At 39.9% G+C, this 21,313-nt stretch overlaps 1 protein-coding gene across 2 annotated transcripts in view; it reads left to right on the top strand.

Annotated features, from left to right (window-relative positions):
- The window catches only part of LOC306886387 (cytoplasmic dynein 1 heavy chain 1), a 76,145-nt gene that overhangs the window by 29,838 nt on the left and 24,994 nt on the right, over positions 1-21,313 (top strand). For both annotated transcript variants that reach the window (XM_079443441.1, XM_079443442.1), the window contains exons 22-45: positions 619-765; positions 839-1,005; positions 1,091-1,264; positions 1,582-1,747; positions 2,356-2,544; positions 2,628-2,822; positions 3,791-4,073; positions 5,042-5,142; positions 5,225-5,384; positions 6,204-6,444; positions 6,533-6,716; positions 7,391-7,603; positions 8,528-8,766; positions 14,020-14,176; positions 14,258-14,485; positions 15,154-15,384; positions 17,169-17,309; positions 17,387-17,620; positions 18,711-18,917; positions 18,989-19,110; positions 19,191-19,356; positions 20,090-20,253; positions 20,763-20,892; positions 20,967-21,100. In XM_079443441.1, the coding sequence (XP_079299567.1) occupies positions 619-765; positions 839-1,005; positions 1,091-1,264; positions 1,582-1,747; positions 2,356-2,544; positions 2,628-2,822; positions 3,791-4,073; positions 5,042-5,142; positions 5,225-5,384; positions 6,204-6,444; positions 6,533-6,716; positions 7,391-7,603; positions 8,528-8,766; positions 14,020-14,176; positions 14,258-14,485; positions 15,154-15,384; positions 17,169-17,309; positions 17,387-17,620; positions 18,711-18,917; positions 18,989-19,110; positions 19,191-19,356; positions 20,090-20,253; positions 20,763-20,892; positions 20,967-21,100 (4,373 nt within the window). The remainder of the gene's footprint in view (positions 1-618; positions 766-838; positions 1,006-1,090; positions 1,265-1,581; positions 1,748-2,355; positions 2,545-2,627; positions 2,823-3,790; positions 4,074-5,041; positions 5,143-5,224; positions 5,385-6,203; positions 6,445-6,532; positions 6,717-7,390; positions 7,604-8,527; positions 8,767-14,019; positions 14,177-14,257; positions 14,486-15,153; positions 15,385-17,168; positions 17,310-17,386; positions 17,621-18,710; positions 18,918-18,988; positions 19,111-19,190; positions 19,357-20,089; positions 20,254-20,762; positions 20,893-20,966; positions 21,101-21,313) is intronic.

Here is a 21,313-nt window from a genome sequence, read left to right on the forward strand (position 1 = left end):
GCTTAGTTTCGTACTCTCATGCTGTGTGACCGATGCTTTCTGAGTGCGTGCTCCGGATGTGTGCGCTCAGAAAACCCTATATCAGACATTTAAGCTAGTGCTGTCAAGCGATTAATCGCTTCCAAAATAAGTTTTTGTTTACATAATATATATGTGTATCGTGCATATTTATTATGTATATATAAATATACACAGCATATATTTTGAAAATATTTACATGTATATATTTATATTCATATAGTATATATCATGTATGAGTATATTTAATGTAAATAACATTTTTCTTATGTATACATGCATGTGTGTGTATTGATATAAACATTAAATATACACAGTAGACACACACAGGGCCTATATTATGTAAATAAAAACTTTTATTTTGGATGCAGTTAATTGCGACTGGAAAAGTGAGCGTGGAACAGCAGAAGAGACACTAACGGCCTGTTTCTGCTTCCACTCTAAATGGGCTTTTTCATGATATAATGATCTGTGGGGTGTTTGGAGCTGAAACTTCAGACACATTTTGGGGACACCTGAGACTTATATTGCATCTTGTAAAAAAGGGGAATAATAGGTGCTGTTTAAAGATGTGTGTTCACCGTTTCCTCTTCCCTGCAGATTCGTGAAGTTTGGAACTCGTACGAGCTCGACCTAGTCAACTATCAGAACAAGTGTCGCCTGATTCGCGGATGGGATGATCTGTTCAATAAAGTCAAGGAGCATATCAACAGCGTGTCTGCCATGAAGCTCTCGCCCTACTACAAGGTACCGAAGCGAAGGAGAGAAACCGTATGCTAGAGAGAAACGTTCCTCCGTGACTCGTCTCTGTTCTCGGCAGGTGTTCGAGGAGGACGCTCTGAGCTGGGAGGACAAACTCAACCGCATCATGGCTCTGTTTGACGTCTGGATTGACGTGCAGCGCCGATGGGTTTACCTGGAAGGCATTTTCACAGGAAGCGCAGACATCAAACACCTGCTTCCTGTGGAGACGCAGCGCTTCCAGAGGTCAGCGGCTGATTTGATAGATTACACGAATGTGCTGAAGAATGCAGGCTTTGGGCTTTAACATGTGACTCATTTGATTTGACAGCATCAGCATGGAGTTTCTGGCTCTGATGAAGAAGGTGACCAAGTCTCCTCTGGTCATGGATGTCCTGAACATTCAGGGGGTTCAGAGGTCGCTGGAGAGACTTGCTGATCTGCTGGGAAAGATCCAGAAAGCGCTGGGAGAATATCTGGAGAGAGAGCGCTCTTCTTTCCCCAGGTCAGACATTTCAGTTTTACGATATAAGCCCCATCCAGTGTCCATTAAACATGAGAGCTGATGGGAATGTAAGACTGGCTAGTTTTAGTCGTGTTTGGATCTCTCAGATTTTTATATGATGTTAACCAGTGATTTAGTCACAAAGAAACTGCTTTCAAAATTGTGCATATTACTAGTTCTTGAAAAATTTGCAGTTTTTGCTGTGCTGTAATAAAAATGACATGTTGGTAAAATAATTGCAGGCTGTGCTTCAGTATCCATACTGTCCCGGTTGTCTAAATCACAAAGACTTACAGAGTTGCTTCTGTTTCCTGCAGGTTCTACTTTGTTGGTGATGAAGATCTGCTGGAGATCATCGGCAACAGTAAGAATGTGGCCAAACTGCAGAAACACTTCAAGAAAATGTTCGCTGGAGTTTCAAGCATCCTGCTGAACGAGGACAACACGGAGGTGCTGGGCATCTCGTCCCGAGAGGGAGAGGAGGTACGGCTCGTCCTGAGAGAGACATCTGGAACATCTGTTATATGTTTGTTTGGCCAAAAAGTACCAGTCACTGATGCAAATGCATCCAATATGAGACAAATTCAGTTTCAGCTGTAAAGCAGCTCTGCAGAAGACGTTAGGCAAGGCAAGTTTATTTATATAGCACATTGTGGTAATACACAGTGGTAATTCAAAGTACTTTACATAAAAGGAAGTGAAATGGTCATTAAAAATAATCACAGCAATAAAAACAAGGAATTAAAAATGTATTTAAAATTAATTTTAAACCGTTAAGAATAGAGAGATTATACATAAAATACAGTGCAATCAGTTTGGACGTAGCACAGAGCTCATTCAACAAATGCACAGCTAAACAGATGAGTTATGAGTCTGGATTTAAATGTGGCTAATGTTCATCTGATCTCTTCTGGAAGCTGGTTCCAACTGCGGGCCGCATAATAGCTAAAAGCGGACTCCCCATTAGTGTCATTATTCAGATCAGTTTAGTTCAAGTTTTGTTCTCATCTGAAGCATCAGTGCTGTTAAATCAATATGCGTGAATATTAGTTGTCTTCATGTAGGATACCTCTTGAATGCGATGTTTTCAGGTGTTCTACAAGACGCCGGTGTCCATCACGGAGCATCCGAAGATCAACGAGTGGCTGACGCTGGTGGAGCGAGAGATGCGGGTAACGCTGGCCAAGCTGCTGGCCGAGTCCGTCACGGAGGTGGGCGCCTTCAACAAGGGCACCGGCATCGACCTGAGCACCTACATCAACTGGATCGACCGATACCAGGTGACCCGTCCTCCCAGACTAACCCAGCATCTGTACAGCATACGTCTTCATGAATGCTTAACCTCCGTCTCTGCTGCATCCAGGCCCAGCTGGTGGTTCTGTCCACGCAGATCGACTGGTCTGAGAACGTGGAGAACGCTCTGACCACCATCGCCGGTGGGGTGGACATGGGTCCGCTGCAGGCCGTGCTGGTCAACGTGGAGGCGACGCTCAACCTGCTGGCCGACACTGTTCTGATGGAGCAGCCGCCGTTGCGCAGGAGGAAGCTGGAGCATCTGGTGAGAAGTCAGACGCTCGTGTGGATGTGCGTGTGCTGAAACTGAAGATTAATGCAGCTTGAGTTGGCATTCATGGTGCAGAAAACAGTCGTGCCTTGCTTATAGTTTCTGTCCATTACATTTGTTTTCAGGGCAGAAGCAAAAACGGCAACGCCAGGCTTTCTGTGGGCCTTAAACATGTCTTAGATCAGTCAGGGGCCGGTTGCATAAACTGTTTAGACTAGTCTTAAAGTTAGTCATCCAATTTTTTTTTTTTCTTCAAGACTGGTCATAACTTTTTTAATTCAGTTATGAAAAGACAGATTGGTCTTATTTGTATTGGGAAAGTAAGACTGTTTACCCTTTTGCAACTGCTAGTTGGTCAAACTAGTTCTTAAGACAGAGTCTTAACATGGTGGCTAAGTTTATGCAGCTGGCCCCAGAGCAGAAGTCTTGATATCAAAAGTCATGGCATTAAATGTTGCATTCACTGCAAAAGAATAATATCTTTCTCTGTATTTTTGTTGTTTTCCAGTGAAATATCTAAACATCCTTAAATCAGGATACATTTACTGGAGACGCAACATGAACATGAAGTCTTGTTTTCTGAGAAATTGAACAAAATCAAGTTTCTGCTTAAAACAAAAACAAATATCTGCCAATCTGGTCAGAAAAATAAACTTTAAATTAATTGGGTTCTCTGAGCTCACCTAGACATTTAGAGAACATATTGATGAACAGTGTTCCCTTCAATTCATTCCTTAAATTGGTCTTCTTGGTCTTAAAAAGGTCTGAATATCTTAAATTTACCTTCATAAAACCTGTGAAATACAACGGACAAATATGTCCTTCTGATGCACATATACTGTATATAGATGCAGATATTTACTCAGAGTACGAGTTTGTATGATGCGTTGAACCGTGAGCTCTCTCTGATCATCTGGAGCTGCAGATGTGTTCGTGACTTGCGTGTTTTTTTTTATTCGTAGATCACTGAGTTGGTCCACCAGAGAGACGTGACCAGAACTCTGATCAAGAACAAGATCGACAACCCCAAATCCTTCGAGTGGCTCAGCCAGATGCGCTTCTACTTCGACCCCAAGCAGACCGACGTCCTCCAGCAGCTCTCCATCCAGATGGCCAACGCAAAATTCAACTACGGCTTCGAGTATCTGGGCGTGCAGGATAAGCTGGTGCAGACGCCGCTGACCGACCGCTGCTACCTGACCATGACGCAGGCGCTGGAGGCCCGTCTGGGCGGATCGCCCTTCGGTCAGTGTGTCCGTCTAGACAGGATTCCTGTGGGTCCTTAAAGTCTTAAATTTAGTTGACGGAAAGACCAAAATTGCGATACGGTTTAATGTGATTAAACTTCAAAAGGCTATGAAGCCAGCTGCTGTGCTGCTTTGTTTACTGCCGTTACTGAGAAAACGTTTATATTTCTGCCGTTCCGAAAGCGCCTCCTGCTGGCACAGAATGAATGTGCATTTTCAATAAGCCTGTTGTTTTTGTTCAGACCAATATGAAAATCAACCCTGCAAACACTCAGAGCTGTAAATGTGAACTGGTGGATCAATAAGAAGATAATGCATTATAAACATCTAAACAGCAAAATGCATTCATATGTTATTTAATATAATAATTTATTGATGATAATTGTTTGAATTAATATAATAACTAATACTTGACTCGTCCATTTTCTTAAATTATTTAAAGGCTGAAATGGGAAGTGTATTTTATTTTTATATAATTTTATAAAGCTTAGTTTTTGTGAAAACCTTTATCTGAACTGTAAATCGTGCATTTTAGTTTTAATGTTACTATATACATTGCCCTACCCCGCTCATATGGTATTAATTTTATTTGTGCAGGTTTTAAAAATGGTCTTAACCCTGGTTTCACAGACTAGGCCTAAACCTAATCCCAGACTAAAATCCAAGTCTGAGCAGTTTCATCTGAAAGAAACTTGCACTGACTGATCTTAAAATATATCAGTGCCTTTATTTTGTCTCAATGCACAACAGTAATGTTTTTTCTAAGGCACGTTTATAAAAATTAATTAAATGTCCTAATTGAACTATGGCCTAATCTTGGCTTAGTCTAAACTCCGTCTGAAACCAGGCCTTAAAGTCTTAAATTTGACCTTAAAAATCCTGCAGAAACCCTGCTAGAGTCGAGCTCATAGACGTGTGCACGTGAGCTGAATGTATGCAGTGATGATGGACGTTCTTGTTCTGTAGGTCCTGCTGGAACGGGAAAGACCGAGTCCGTAAAAGCCCTGGGTCACCAGCTGGGCCGCTTCGTCCTGGTCTTCAACTGCGACGAGACCTTTGACTTCCAGGTATGACTGGTGTCACAGGATGGGTGTCAGGGGTCAATAACAGGCGTTTAATCACAGGGTTTTGTGGTGTGTTGTCTTGCAGGCGATGGGCCGCATCTTTGTGGGTCTGTGTCAGGTGGGCGCCTGGGGCTGCTTTGACGAGTTCAACCGTCTGGAGGAGCGCATGCTGTCCGCCGTGTCTCAGCAGGTCCAGTACATCCAGGTGGCACTGAGAGAACACAGCAACCCCAACCGAGACCGCAGTACGTGCATGATATAGATCAGAACTAGGGCTGTCAAAAAATCTAATTTTGAATATTCATCGAATTTAAAATAAAAAAAGTTGCATTCAGATTTTAGGTGTAAGGAGGCAGCCTTATCAGATGCGATGACGATGTAAGTGTAGCTGCTTATTAATGACTTTGTTAGCCTATCCAGCTGAAGCCACTAGATGCAGAGCTGCTGCGTTGTTCGTTCAAAATATTGCAGAAAAAGATGCGGAGAAACCAAGCCGTTCACACACAATGCATATTAATCCTATGCACATCTATCATCGTTGCACTCGCGTCTCGCACAAAAGAGCCACATGTTTAGAAAACAATGCAAAATTAATGCAAGCACAACTTTTAAAAAAACATGTCTTGAGACTAGATGGCAGTTTTTTCCCATCCCACTGCATCTCATGTTTTTAAATGAAAAAGTACTCCGTGTGATTGGCTTTTGGTCCTTTTGTGTTAAATTATGCATACATGCGTGATGCTGTTTTGTTTATAGTTGTTTAAGCAACTTAATTATAATTGGTTTATAAACCTTAGTTTTTTCACTGATAGTAGTGTTATTTTATTGCTTTGAATAAACTTGCATTAGTAATATTTCGCTCGATGTGGCCTCAGGAGAGAACCAAAAAGCATTTTTTTTTTTTTTTTTTTTTTTTTTACATTAACTGAAATTATGCCCTTGAATATAATCAAGTACAAAATTTGAATTTAGTTTTCCAGCCATTTTGACAGCCCTAATTCAGAACATCATCTTCATGTCATGCAAGTCAGGTGATCACTGTAGCTTTGTTCTGGTGTGTCCAGGTGTGCCGGTCACCACCGAGCTGCTGAACAAACAGGTGAAGGTTAGTGCGGAGATGGCCATCTTCATCACCATGAACCCTGGTTACGCCGGACGCTCCAACCTGCCCGATAACCTCAAGAAGCTCTTCAGGAGTTTGGCCATGACCAAACCGGACCGGCAGCTGATCGCTCAGGTCATGCTGTACTCGCAGGGCTTCCGCACCGCAGAGATCCTCGCCAAGAAGATCGTCCCGTTCTTCAAGTATGCTCGCGTCTGGATGAGGGTGCAGGGTCAGCTGTTGTGTGTGTATGAAGTCGTAACGTAAGCCTGCTTTGGTCTGTCGTTGCAGGTTGTGTGACGAGCAGCTGTCGTCTCAGTCTCACTATGACTTCGGTCTGCGAGCGCTCAAGAGCGTGCTGATCAGCGCTGGAAACGTCAAGAGAGAACGCATCCAGAAAATCAAACGAGAGAAGCGCGAGCGCGGTGAAGACGTGGACGAGAACGAGATCGCAGAGAACCTTCCGGAGCAGGAGGTGAGCAGACGGAGCCTGAAACTGAAGGCTGTTTACGACTGTAATGTGATGTTTCGTATCAAATCAAACAGAACGAGTGAAGAGCATGAGAGCTGGTCGGTTAAACTCTATTACTGGAAATATTGAAAGAATTAAAGGGCTTCGAGTCAAATTTATTTCTATTGCTCTTTTCACAAAACACCTTGTTTCAAAACATTCTTGTGTAAAATCATGTTAATGTTCATAATATCTTCATGCCTTATAGTTGAATGTAGCAGGTTAGAGCTGAACAATAATATACATTTTGAAACCATACAAATAATCAAGCCGTTGAGATTTTTTACATGGTTTTAATTGCTTTACATAAATATACTGCATGTATGTGGATGGAAGCAGGACATATATCCAACTTTTTTTTCTTTGTTGTTTTATAATCAGTTGGGCAATGATATAATTACATTTGGTGACAACTTCAGGCTTCGGCATAGATGTTTGTTGTATGTGACTTGTTATTTTTTGGAATCTTATTATAATTTTGATGGAAGCTTATGAACTGATGCACTGGTAAGATGAATGGAGCATGAATGAAGCAAATAGAGTGCGGTTTGATGTCATGTTGACAGTCACGTGGGTTTGAAGAGTAAATCTTCTCATTGAGGTGATCTCTGACCGCGCTTCATGTGCTCGACCGTCAGATTCTGATCCAGAGCGTGTGTGAGACCATGGTGCCGAAGCTGGTGGCCGAGGACATCCCGCTGCTCTTCAGCCTGCTCTCCGATGTCTTCCCCGGCGTCCAGTACATGCGAGGAGAGATGACGGCGCTGCGAGAGGAGCTCAAGAAGGTCTGCACTGAGATGTACCTCACGTACGGAGACGGAGACGACGTGGGCAGCATGTGGGTGGAGAAGGTAAGACTCGTTTCATAATACCAGCACATTAGGGATGAAACCATTACCTGTTTGACAATAAATCATGATCAAATTCCCCACGGTTAATATTACAATTTCATATTTTATTGATCATTAAAACCGTATTCGATTGCCGTGATTTGAACAACTGAGGATGAATCTATACTATCCAGCATAAAGCAGAGTTTTGAGTAACCGTCTCAGGTGCACACAGCAGCAGAGTCGTGTCGTTTTGAGTGAAAACATGGCGGAAAGCTGGGAGGTTTTAAAAGAGTGCTGATGGCATTTTGTTTCATCTTCGCTCCATGTAATACCTAATAAAGTAGTGTTTTAATCGCAATGCAGCTTTGTTCATGGAGGTTACGGTAAACGGCTGTAATTCTGCTGCTCCATCAGCGCCACCTGCTGCCAGAGACGGGATTTACAGAGACTTACATTCACATTCAGTCTGTGTGCAGCTTCTGTCTGGACTAAACACAGACCGGATTTGCATGCCCTGCTGTAGATTCTGACCGGTTGATGAAAAACAAGCTTATGTGGATTCTACACACTTAAACAATTCGGATAAATTAAGGCTGAAATGTGTGGTTTACTATTTTATGAAGCTTTTCAAAATTTCATTTGAACATTTTGTACATATTAGATAAACTGTTGTCATTTCAAATCCAGACATCATTGGTAATGTTATTGTTTTAGTGTTTATGCAAACAAAAATCCATTTTATTTGTTGTTTGTTGATTTTAAATATAAAACTTGGTGAAACGGTTTGTGCCAGTACTTTTTGAACATTTCCAGCACATTTGAATAATACCTCGATGATCCTGATAATCGTGATAGTTTTCTCACTATAATCGTGATGAGAAATGTTCATATCGTTACACGCAGTGAGTCGTGAGTCTTGAGCGGTCTGCTCTTCTTGTTCAGGTGCTGCAGCTCTTTCAGATCACGCAGATCAATCACGGGCTGATGATGGTCGGCCCGTCGGGCAGCGGGAAGACCATGGCCTGGAGAGTCCTGCTCAAAGCTCTGGAGAGGCTGGAGGGCGTGGAGGGCGTCGCTCACATCATCGACCCCAAAGCCATCAGCAAAGACCACCTGTACGGCACGCTGGACCCCAACACACGCGAGTGGACCGACGGACTCTTCACGCACGTGCTCAGAAAGTGAGTCCTCGTCTGTCATCACAGCTCTGATCGTGATTTTGGGTTCGTTCTGACCCAACCCTAACACATTTCCGGCTCTGCAGTGAGACCATTTCAGTCGCATTTGTGACTGAAAACTACTGCGTGCGACTGAAAAAATATTTAGGAGCTCCTGTGTGACTGACCAGATCAGCGTATCTGTGTTTGCGCTGAGGGAGCTTTAAAGGTTTCTAACTTGCATGTTTTTGCAACGTTGAGTAATGTATCACAGACGTATTCTCTCATTATAACAACAAATGTGTAGACGGAGCGTAAATAAGAGATTCATTGTGCAGTAAGGAGCTTTGTTGATTATAATAGAGTTTGTGAGATCGCGATGAACTAAGATGAGCGACAGCTTTTAATGATTATTAAGAGAGTTTGCAAATGTGATACTGATTTAATACAACAGTTCATTAAACAAGAAGTTAATATTAAGTTACTTATATTGTCTGACTATAACACTATTGCCTTATTTTGCTCTATTTCATGAACGAAAATAGTTTCAAACAAAGTCCCAGCGCATCTCCAGTCAAACACAGCGGTGTTTCATTCATGAATGATCTGCGTTAAACGAATCTAGTGAGTCAACGATTCAATTACCCATTCATAAAGACAGTCACGTACTTCATTCGAACGAATCAATTAAATTAATGATTCTGTGATAAAATCAGTGACATACCGCCACCTACTGGCAGATTGTGTTTAATTTTTAAAGTGTCTTTTGTTATTTAAATCATTTAATATTTCTACATTCAAAATTGTATATTTAAAACATTAACCTCAACATGAATTTATGAATTTAATTGCACTAAAATACAACCTCTGAGCCTCATTAAACATCTGAAAATACACCTACAAGCCACTTAAATTTCCTAAATACTGATTTAATTTGATTGGTATCTTATTCTACTTGTTTTGTTCTGTTGTTTTAATTAGAAATTTTTAATTTGGCATAAAAGATAACATTAAAAATAAAAATAAAATTCCCTGTAAATCACTGAGTCAAATATCATCTCGTAATGGGAAGGTTAATTTTTGATTATTGATTTGCAAGTGCTCCTAAAAAGAAAAGTAAGCGTAGAGCCCTGATTTCTATCACCGATTGGGTTTTGGTTCCTTGCTGCTGTCGCCTCTGGTTTGTTTAGTTGGGGACAAGTCAGAGGCGACAGCAGCAAGGAAAGCAAAAGCATCGTAAGCCTACATCATAGAACGTCATAGACCCGTTGCCACCAATGGAGCTACGAGCAATTTAGGCTTAGATGCTTTTGGGAAACGTAATAACTTTAAGTAACTAGTAAAGTAATGCATTAGTTTTTAATTTAGAAGGAAATATCTGAGTTACTTTTTCAAATAACATCCAGTTACTGTTTCTGATGTATTGAGTGACAGCTCTGGTGTTGAGAGAAATCAGGAGAAATCATGAACATGATCTTACTGTAGTTCTAGACTAAATATCTACATGATCTTACTGTAGTTCTAGACTAAATATCAACATGATCTTACTGTAGTTCTAGACTAAATATCAACATGATCTTACTGTAGTTCTAGACTAAATATCAACATGATCTTACTGTAGTTCCAGACTAAATATCAACATGATCTTACTGTAGTTCTAGACTAAATATCAACATGATCTTACTGTAGTTCTAGACTAAATATCAACATGATCTTACTGTAGTTCCAGACTAAATATCAACATGATCTTACTGTAGTTCCAGACTAAATATCAACATGATCTTACTGTAGTTCTAGACTAAATATCAACATGATCTTACTGTAGTTCCAGACTAAATATCAACATGATCTTACTGTAGTTCCAGACTAAATATCTACATGATCTTACTGTAGTTCTAGACTAAATATCAACATGATCTTACTGTAGTTCCAGACTAAATATCAACATGATCTTACTGTAGTTCCAGACTAAATATCAACATGATCTTACTGTAGTTCTAGACTAAATATCAACATGATCTTACTGTAGTTCTAGACTAAATATCAACATGATCTTACTGTAGTTCCAGACTAAATATCAACATGATCTTACTGTAGTTCTAGACTAAATATCTACATGATCTTACTGTAGTTCTAGACTAAATATCAACATGATCTTACTGTAGTTCTAGACTAAATATCATCATGATCTTACTGTAGTTCTAGACTAAATATCTACATGATCTTACTGTAGTTCTAGACTAAATATCAACATGATCTTACTGTAGTTCTAGACTAAATATCAACATGATCTTACTGTAGTTCTAGACTAAATATCTACATGATCTTACTGTAGTTCCAGACTAAATATCAACATGATCTTACTGTAGTTCTAGACTAAATATCTACATGATCTTACTGTAGTTCCAGACTAAATATCAACATGATCTTACTGTAGTTCTAGACTAAATATCAACATGATCTTACTGTAGTTCTAGACTAAATATCTACATGATCTTACTGTAGTTCTAGACTAAATATCTACATGATCTTACTGTAGTTCTAAACTAAATATCATCATGATCTTACTGTAGTTCTAGACTAAATATCAACATGATCTTACTGTAGTTCTAGACTAAATATCTACATGATCTTACTGTAGTTCTAGACTAAATATCTACATGATCTTACTGTAGTTCCAGACTAAATATCAACATGATCTTACTGTAGTTCTAGACTAAATATCAACATGACCTTACTGTAGTTCTAGACTAAATATCAACATGACCTTACTGTAGTTCTAGACTAAATATCATCATGATCTTACTGTAGTTCTAGACTAAATATCTACATGATTTTACTGTAGTTCTAGACTAAATATCTACATGATCTTAATGTAGTTCTAGACTAAATATCTACATGATCTTACTGTAGTTCTAGACTAAATATCTACATCAGACTAAATATCTACATGATCTTACTGTAGTTCTAGACTAAATATCTACATGATCTTACTGTAGTTCTAAACTAAATATCATCATGATCTTACTGTAGTTCTAGACTAAATATCAACATGATCTTACTGTAGTTCTAGACTAAATATCTACATGATCTTACTGTAGTTCTAAACTAAATATCATCATGATCTTACTGTAGTTCTAGACTAAATATCAACATGATCTTACTGTAGTTCTAGACTAAATATCTACATGATCTTACTGTAGTTCTAGACTAAATATCTACATGATCTTACTGTAGTTCCAGACTAAATATCAACATGATCTTACTGTAGTTCTAGACTAAATATCAACATGATCTTACTGTAGTTCTAGACTAAATATCTACATGATCTTACTGTAGTTCCAGACTAAATATCAACATGATCTTACTGTAGTTCTAGACTAAATATCAACATGATCTTACTGTAGTTCTAGACTAAATATCTACATGATCTTACTGTAGTTCTAGACTAAATATCTACATGATCTTACTGTAGTTCTAAACTAAATATCATCATGATCTTACTGTAGTTCTAGACTAAATATCAACATGATCTTACTGTAGTTCTAGACTAAATATCTACATGATCTTACTGTAGTTCTAGACTAAATATCTACATGATCTTACTGTAGTTCCAGACTAAATATCAACATGATCTTACTGTAGTTCTAGACTAAATATCAACATGACCTTACTGTAGTTCTAGACTAAATATCAACATGACCTTACTGTAGTTCTAGACTAAATATCATCATGATCTTACTGTAGTTCTAGACTAAATATCTACATGATTTTACTGTAGTTCTAGACTAAATATCTACATGATCTTAATGTAGTTCTAGACTAAATATCTACATGATCTTACTGTAGTTCTAGACTAAATATCTACATGATCTTACTGTAGTTCCAGACTAAATATCAACATGATCTTACTGTAGTTCTAGACTAAATATCAACATGATCTTACTGTAGTTCTAGACTAAATATCTACATGATCTTACTGTAGTTCCAGACTAAATATCAACATGATCTTACTGTAGTTCTAGACTAAATATCAACATGATCTTACTGTAGTTCTAGACTAAATATCTACATGATCTTACTGTAGTTCTAGACTAAATATCTACATGATCTTACTGTAGTTCTAAACTAAATATCATCATGATCTTACTGTAGTTCTAGACTAAATATCAACATGATCTTACTGTAGTTCTAGACTAAATATCTACATGATCTTACTGTAGTTCTAGACTAAATATCTACATGATCTTACTGTAGTTCCAGACTAAATATCAACATGATCTTACTGTAGTTCTAGACTAAATATCAACATGACCTTACTGTAGTTCTAGACTAAATATCAACATGACCTTACTGTAGTTCTAGACTAAATATCATCATGATCTTACTGTAGTTCTAGACTAAATATCTACATGATTTTACTGTAGTTCTAGACTAAATATCTACATGATCTTAATGTAGTTCTAGACTAAATATCTACATGATCTTACTGTAGTTCTAGACTAAATATCTACATGATCTTACTGTAGTTCCAGACTAAATATCAACATGATCTTACTGTAGTTCTAGACTAAATATCAACATGATCTTACTGTAGTTCTAGACTAAATATCTACATGATCTTACTGTAGTTCCAGACTAAATATCAACATGATCTTACTGTAGTTCTAGACTAAATATCTACATGATCTTACTGTAGTTCTAGACTAAATATCTACATGATCTTACTGTAGTTCTAAACTAAATATCATCATGATCTTACTGTAGTTCTAGACTAAATATCAACATGATCTTACTGTAGTTCTAGACTAAATATCTACATGATCTTACTGTAGTTCTAGACTAAATATCTACATGATCTTACTGTAGTTCCAGACTAAATATCAACATGATCTTACTGTAGTTCTAGACTAAATATCAACATGACCTTACTGTAGTTCTAGACTAAATATCATCATGATCTTACTGTAGTTCTAGACTAAATATCTACATGATTTTACTGTAGTTCTAGACTAAATATCTACATGATCTTAATGTAGTTCTAGACTAAATATCTACATGATCTTACTGTAGTTCTAGACTAAATATCTACATGATCTTACTGTAGTTCTAGACTAAATATCTACATGATCTTACTGCAGTTCCAGACTAAATATCAACATGATCTTACTGTAGTTCTAGACTAAATATCAATATTGTAATGCGTTACTTTTAAAAGTAACTTTCCCCAAAATTGCTGACTTGACTTCATCATATGCTGTGTTTGCGCTCATTCAGGATCATCGATAACGTTCGCGGAGAGCTGCAGAAGCGGCAGTGGATCATCTTCGATGGCGACGTGGATCCGGAGTGGGTAGAGAATCTGAACTCTGTGCTGGACGACAACAAACTCCTGACTCTTCCCAACGGAGAGCGTCTCAGCCTGCCGCCCAATGTACGGAGCAGCTGATCTAACGATCGAGTCTGTAATCGTGATGATGATGATGCTGATGCTGATGATGCTCTCGTCACACAGGTGCGCATCATGTTCGAGGTGCAGGACCTGAAGTACGCCACGCTGGCCACCGTGTCTCGCTGCGGGATGGTCTGGTTCAGTGAGGATGTTCTCAGCACCGACATGATCTTCAACAACTTCCTGGCGCGTCTGCGGAGCATCCCGCTGGATGAGGGAGAGGATGAGGCCCAACGCATGAGGAAGGCCACGGACGACGAGGGCGAGGAGACGTCCTCACCGATGTTGCAGGTACGCCAGCGTGAAGACTACCCACATGCAAAACCACAAAATTATCTAAGTATCAGTGTTTACTCTATACCTGCAATAATATGTCTCACTAAGATGAGATTGAAATAATTCAAACATATAATGCAATGCAATGCTGATTGAGAGATGAAGAAATAAACGCTCCTCAGAAGATGTGAGATGTTTTGGAGGCTTGAAAAGATCCTGATGATCAGATTTGAGACACACTGATTTATCTAGAAAATGATTGATGGAGAATCAAGTAAAGCTGAGCTGCTTCAGTCCAGTAAGAGTTCATCTGGAGATATGACTGCAGTTATTCTGACCTTTACTTGATCAAAATCAGTCAAGATTTGTCACGAGAAGCAGCAGCTGAACAATTACACTAAAAGAGCTTCTACTGGATAAAACACTAAACTATCACTCAGAAGAGAGAAATTCACATCAAATATGATACAGTATCTTTGTAAGGTTAGATTAAACACATTGAAAGAAGAATCTAGAAGTACTGATGGAACATGGAGAAGAGAATCTGACCGTTTCAGCACGACCCTGATAACAATAGTCCCATTCTGCTTGCTGTTTATCTTGCTTCCTTCTCTATGATCACTCAGTTTGTCCTTCATGCATGTACTTGTCAGTTTTTAGAGCCTCTTGTGTTTAATCCACAGATCCAGAGAGATGCTGCTGCGATTCTGCAGCCGTATTTCACCTCCACCGGTCTGGTCATCAAAGCTCTGGAACACGCGTCAAAGATGGAGCACATCATGGACTTCACGCGGCTGCGCTCGCTGAGTTCGCTCTTCTCCATGCTGCATCAGGCCTGCCGCAACGTCGCCCTCTACAACAACAACCACCCTGATTTCCCCATGCCCATCGACCAGCTGGAGAAATACATGCAGGTGCGACACACGGAGCGAGTCAAGGCACCTTTACTTGTATAGCGCTTTTAACAATACAGATATGGTCAAAGCAGCTTTATAGTATCAAATAGGGAATATAGTGTGTAATAATACAAAAGGACAATAGTAAACACTCCAGTTTTTCAGTTAAAGTCATGTTGGAAACTTTTCCTTCATCAAAGCAGAGACCAGGAGACGTTGGGATATCTTTCAAGCAGAAGTTACTCTTTATTGAGAACTTGCTGTGCGTCGCTGTAGTCATCCAAGTCTGACTATATCTCAGCACAGTAGAGTTTATACCTTTCGAGGGGGAGGGATACATAGAGGTGGAGACAATCTAAACAATACAACAGTCAGTTCATTATTGATTCAGTGATGGTCATCATCCAGCTTAGTTCAGAATCGTAGAATAAATTTGACCCTGCAGCACAAAAGCAGTCATCAGTAACACAGGTATATCTGTAGCAATAGACAACAATACATTGTATGGATCAAAATTATACATTTCTCTTTTATGACAAAAATCATTAGGATATTAAGATCATGTTCCATGAAGATATTTAGTACATTTCCTACAGTAAATATATCAAAACTTAGTAATATGCATTGCTAAGAACTTCATTTGAACAACTTTAAAGGAGATTTTCTCAATATTTAGATTTTTTTGCTCCCTCAGATTCCAGATTTTCTAATAGTCAGCCAGACTATACATCAACAGAAAGCTTATTTATTCAGATGATGTATAAATCTCAATTTTTAAAAATTGACCCTTATGACTGGTTTTGTGCTCCAGGGTCACACATTTGTCTGAGATACAACTATTAGAAAATCTGGAATCTGAGGGAGCAAAAAAATCTAAATATTGAGAAAATCTCCTTTAAAGTTGTTCAAATGAAGTTCTTAGCAATGCATATTACTAATCAGAAATGAAGTTTTGATATATTTACGGTAGGAAATTTACTAAATATCTTGATGGAACATGATCTTAATATCCTAATGATTTTTGTCATAAAAGAGAAATGTATAATTTTGATCCATACAATGTATTGTTGTCTATTGCTGCAGATATACCTGTGTTACTCATGACTGCTTTTGTGCTGCAGGGGGCGTATTACAGAAAGATCCTAACTTTAAAATCTTATCTTAACTGTTTGGTAAGCATGGTAATTTCAGTTAGGACCACATTTAGGACAAAAGCTATTAGGAAAGGGGTATTACAGAAACCTAACTGGACAAAAGACCCTAAAAACTGTCTTAACTTTAGGGCTACCCCACAGCTGTCCTAATTTAAATTATTTGAAAGCTAACAGAAAAAACACTTACAACTGTGCTGTCCGACAATGGTATTACATTTATTAATAGTTGAAAATGAATAACGAAGATGTTTAATGGTTGAAAGTCTCTTGGAGGACCCTGAAGATGTTATATTTTGATGATAAAACACTTATAAGTAATTACAGACTGCCGCACAACATATTACAGTGAGCACAGGAACTGCAACCAGCATTATAGAGACCAACAAAAGAGTCACGGAGCATTACTGGCTGTAGTGCAAGTCACTAATGCCTTTTAAGGTTTCCTAACTAGAGATAAGATACTATTTTGTAAGAGAGGATAAGAATCCCAAATCAAGTTAAGATTTGCTTCTGTAATACGAATTTGCAAAAAATCCTAATTTAACACATCATATCTTAAATTAAGACCTAAGATAAGAAACTTTCTGTAATGCGCCCCCTGGATCACACATGACAAACACGTGCTAACCTTTAACCTTTGTCGTGCAGAAATACCTGATCTACGCAGTGCTGTGGTCCTTCTCGGGCGACAGCAGGCTGAAGATGCGAGCGGAGCTGGGAGAATACATTCGGCGCATCACCACCGTGTCGCTCCCGTCTGCGCCGAACGTGCCGATCATCGACTACGAGGTGCGAGCAGACGCAGTCTCCGCTTGAGTGCGAGTCGGAGGCGAGTGTGTGACGCTAACGCTGCTCTGAATCCTCAGGTGTGCATCACGGGCGAGTGGCAGTCCTGGCAGGGGAAGGTGCCTCAGATCGAGGTGGAGACGCACAAGGTGGCGTCGCCGGACGTGGTGGTGCCCACTCTGGACACGGTGCGTCACGAAGCTCTGCTCTATACCTGGCTGGCCGAACACAAGCCTCTGGTGCTCTGTGGGCCACCGGGCTCCGGGAAAACCATGACCCTGTTCAGCGCCCTGAGAGCCCTGCCAGACATGGAGGTGAGGAGCGGGCCACGCTCACTTCAGTAATTACATTCAGAAAGCCAGGATCTCTTACAGATGAAGGGCCCTATTAAATCAGTTTGAGTTTTTCCCAAATTTTGGTTTATTTTTTTTCTAAATTACATTTTTCATTGTCTGTATTCCGTTTAGATAGACTCTGTTTTAATGGTTAAATTTAAACTATTAATCAAAAAGCATGTCTTAATTGTTTGAAATCGTGAAACTTACAATATTAAACAGCAATTTATTAAAAGTTTAACAGAAATTGTTTAAGGCGATATGAAATATTAAGTTTTATTTTTAATTCTGTTTTCCATTTAATTTTCTGGATTCCATTTTGAATGGTTTCATTAAATATTAATTATCAAAAGAGCATCTCTAATCAATTGATTTTATTAAAAAAAATAGCATTATAGTATTTACATTTTTTCTGCTAAATAAATTCTGGTAATTTTTTCTGCTAAATATTCCTTTAAAAATAATGTTTTAATAATAATTTTATTAGTAGTACTATCATTGCATTAAGTAATATTTCTGTCACGGTTTCTTCAAGTTAAACTGAACTTTTATTTTGACAGGTTTCTATGAAGACCTTTAGGTTTCTGTTTGATATAATGATAGTTTTACTGAAAATAAACTGAGATGCTCATGAAGTGACTCTCAGAGCAGTTCTAGAGATCATGTTCATGTGTTCATATATTGAGGCAGGAAACGTGTCAGTATGTGTGTATTAAACGAAACCGCATGTTCATTCACTCAGAGACACGCAGAACATACAGGATTCATATTTAAATGATATTTTTGTGGCTTAATATTCACAGACACTAGTTCATATTGTGTTTTGATTAAGTGTACCGATCTACTTTTGATGTATCCATCCAAAATTTGTCAAATTCCGTGACGTTCCTCGGGATACAGTAATTCCGTTTTTATGATTGGATCCAGTGTTTTCCGCGTCGTGGGAATCATGGGGCCCTGCAGATGATCCAGTGCAGTATTTCTCATGCAGATCCACTGGCACAGCTGTGTTCTATGATATGATGCTGGGTAGACTGCTTGGACACTTTTGAGATGTGTTTTTCTCCAGGTGGTGGGTTTGAACTTCTCCAGCGCTACGACTCCAGAGCTGCTTCTGAAGACGTTCGATCATTACTGCGAGTACCGCCGGACTCCTAACGGCGTGGTTCTGGCTCCGGTGCAGCTGGGCAAATGGCTGGTGCTCTTCTGCGACGAGATCAACCTGCCCGACATGGACAAGTACGGCACGCAGCGGGTCATCTCCTTCATCAGACAGGTGCGTCTCGCTGTGTCCGGCTCCTGCGGTGGTGTGTGTATGCGGTGTAACCCGTGGTGTGTTGTCTTCAGATGGTGGAACACGGTGGCTTCTACCGCACCTCAGACCAGACCTGGGTGAAGCTGGAGCGGATCCAGTTCGTGGGAGCCTGTAACCCTCCCACAGACCCCGGCAGAAAACCACTCTCCTACAGGTTCGCCTGTCCTCCTCATCACTACTAATAAAGAGATGTGTTCAGTGATGTCCTGACCTAACTCGTGTGACCGTTTGCAGGTTCTTGCGTCACGTGCCGGTGGTGTACGTGGATTATCCCGGCCCCGCCTCGCTCACACAGATCTACGGCACCTTCAACAGAGCCATGCTCAGACTCATCCCGTCGCTGCGGACCTTCGCCGAGCCGCTCACCGCGGCCATGGTCGAGTTCTACACCATGTCTCAGGTTTGCATTTTAACCGCTTCATAGTTTTCATGTGACGTCACAACCTTATAGGAACGCCCACCTGGATGGCAAAACGAGGCTTTGCTCTACTGACCGCCAGTTATTTTTACACAGTTTGCGTTCAGTAGTAATGTAATAAAACTCAAATATTAAAAGGCTAAATTCAGTATACACCTTATTGATGACGCATACTTCGTACAGGCAAGCAGATGAACCCAGAATATGAACACAGTGCACAAAGTTTCACATTAAATGTTTTCCCATAGAAAACCATTATAAAGAGAGCACTGAACCATTTAGTGCATATTCCAGGCTCATCTGCTTGCCTGTACGAAGTATGCGTCATCTGTAAGGTGTGTACTGAATTTCATCTTTTAATATCACTGTTTTAAATACAATAAAAGCACTTTCAGTGTTTCACAATGTTTTTTTGCGCTGTTTTTAGTGATTTGAAATATTGCGGCTAGTGCTTAATATAGATGGCCAATGGCAAAAACTTGCATTTTGTTCACATCTTTTTTTTTTTTTCTTTTTTTTTTTTATTCTTTTGAGAGGTGATTTAAATATTTGCGGCTTGGAAACAGGTGGAAAATTGACAGGCTTGTGTTGCAGTTCTGTGGACGTTTTGACCTCCAGGTCTTGGAGCCGGTTACGTGATGAAAGCTATGCTCTTGGGTTTGAGCTGGTAATCTTGACTGCTTTGGATTGAGCTCTCTCTGGTGTGTTTGAACAGGAGCGATTCACTCAGGACACACAGCCCCACTACATCTACTCTCCGAGAGAGATGACCCGCTGGGTCAGAGGCATCTTTGAGGCACTGCGGCCGCTGGAGACGCTGCCTGTGGAGGGACTGATTCGCATCTGGGCTCACGAAGCGCTGCGACTCTTCCAGGACCGGTGAGTTTAAACGGACAGTGGGTGTTATTTTTCAGTAGTCCAAAAGAAGTCCAATAAAGCGCATCCACCCATTATAAAAAGTTCCTCACACGGCTCCGGGGGTGAATAAAAGTCTCCTGTAGCGAATCAATGCATTTTTGTAAGAAAAATATCCATATTTAAAACATTATAAACAGTAATCCTAACCTATAACTGAAATCCCTAACCTTTAACTGAAAATTGAGTGTTTACTATTGTCCCTTTGGATTACTGACACACCATTTTCCTCTTTGATACTGTAAAGCTGCTTTGACACAATCAGTATTGTTAAAGCTGTGAACTATGCCTTTGAGGCTCTTTTCAGACCTGTAGATCACTTGGTTACAATTTTGGTTCCTGTTTTGGAACAATGTTGCATTTTCATCTAACAGTGTTACATGTCAAAGTACCAAAATGTGCATCACCAGCAAACCTATGAGTATGTGTTCGTTTGTGACGTTGCACATGGATTGAGCTGATTCTCCTGGCAGATTGGTGGAGGACGAGGAGAGACGCTGGACCGATGAGAACATAGACATGGTCGCCCTCAAACACTTTCCCAACATCGACCGTGACAAAGCCCTTAACAGACCCATCCTATACAGCAACTGGCTCTCCAAGGTGAGTGACCGGCTGAACTCTACCGGACGTCACCGCAGACTCCGAGACGACTGACCGCTTCTGTTCTCCTGCAGGACTACGTTCCTGTGGAGCAGGAGGAGCTGCGTGACTATGTGAAGGCCAGACTGAAGGTGTTCTACGAGGAGGAGCTGGACGTTCCTCTGGCGCTCTTCAATGAGGTTCTGGATAACGTGCTGAGGATCGACAGGTACAGCGAGCCTGAGGAAACACAGCTGTTTCTTATTTGGCAGGTCTTCCAGCCAGCTCTATCAAACCTCTACAATTAATCCAGAATGCCGCTGCAAGATTAATCTTTAATGAGCTGAAAAGAGCGCACGTCACACCTCTGTTCATCAATTTGCACTGGCTACCAATAGCTGCTCGCATACAATTCAAGGCATTAATGTTTGCCTCCAAAACC

The sequence above is a fragment of the Barbus barbus genome (assembly GCF_936440315.1).
Source record: "Barbus barbus genome assembly, chromosome: 20".
NCBI classification, from domain to species: Eukaryota; Metazoa; Chordata; class Actinopteri; order Cypriniformes; family Cyprinidae; genus Barbus; species Barbus barbus.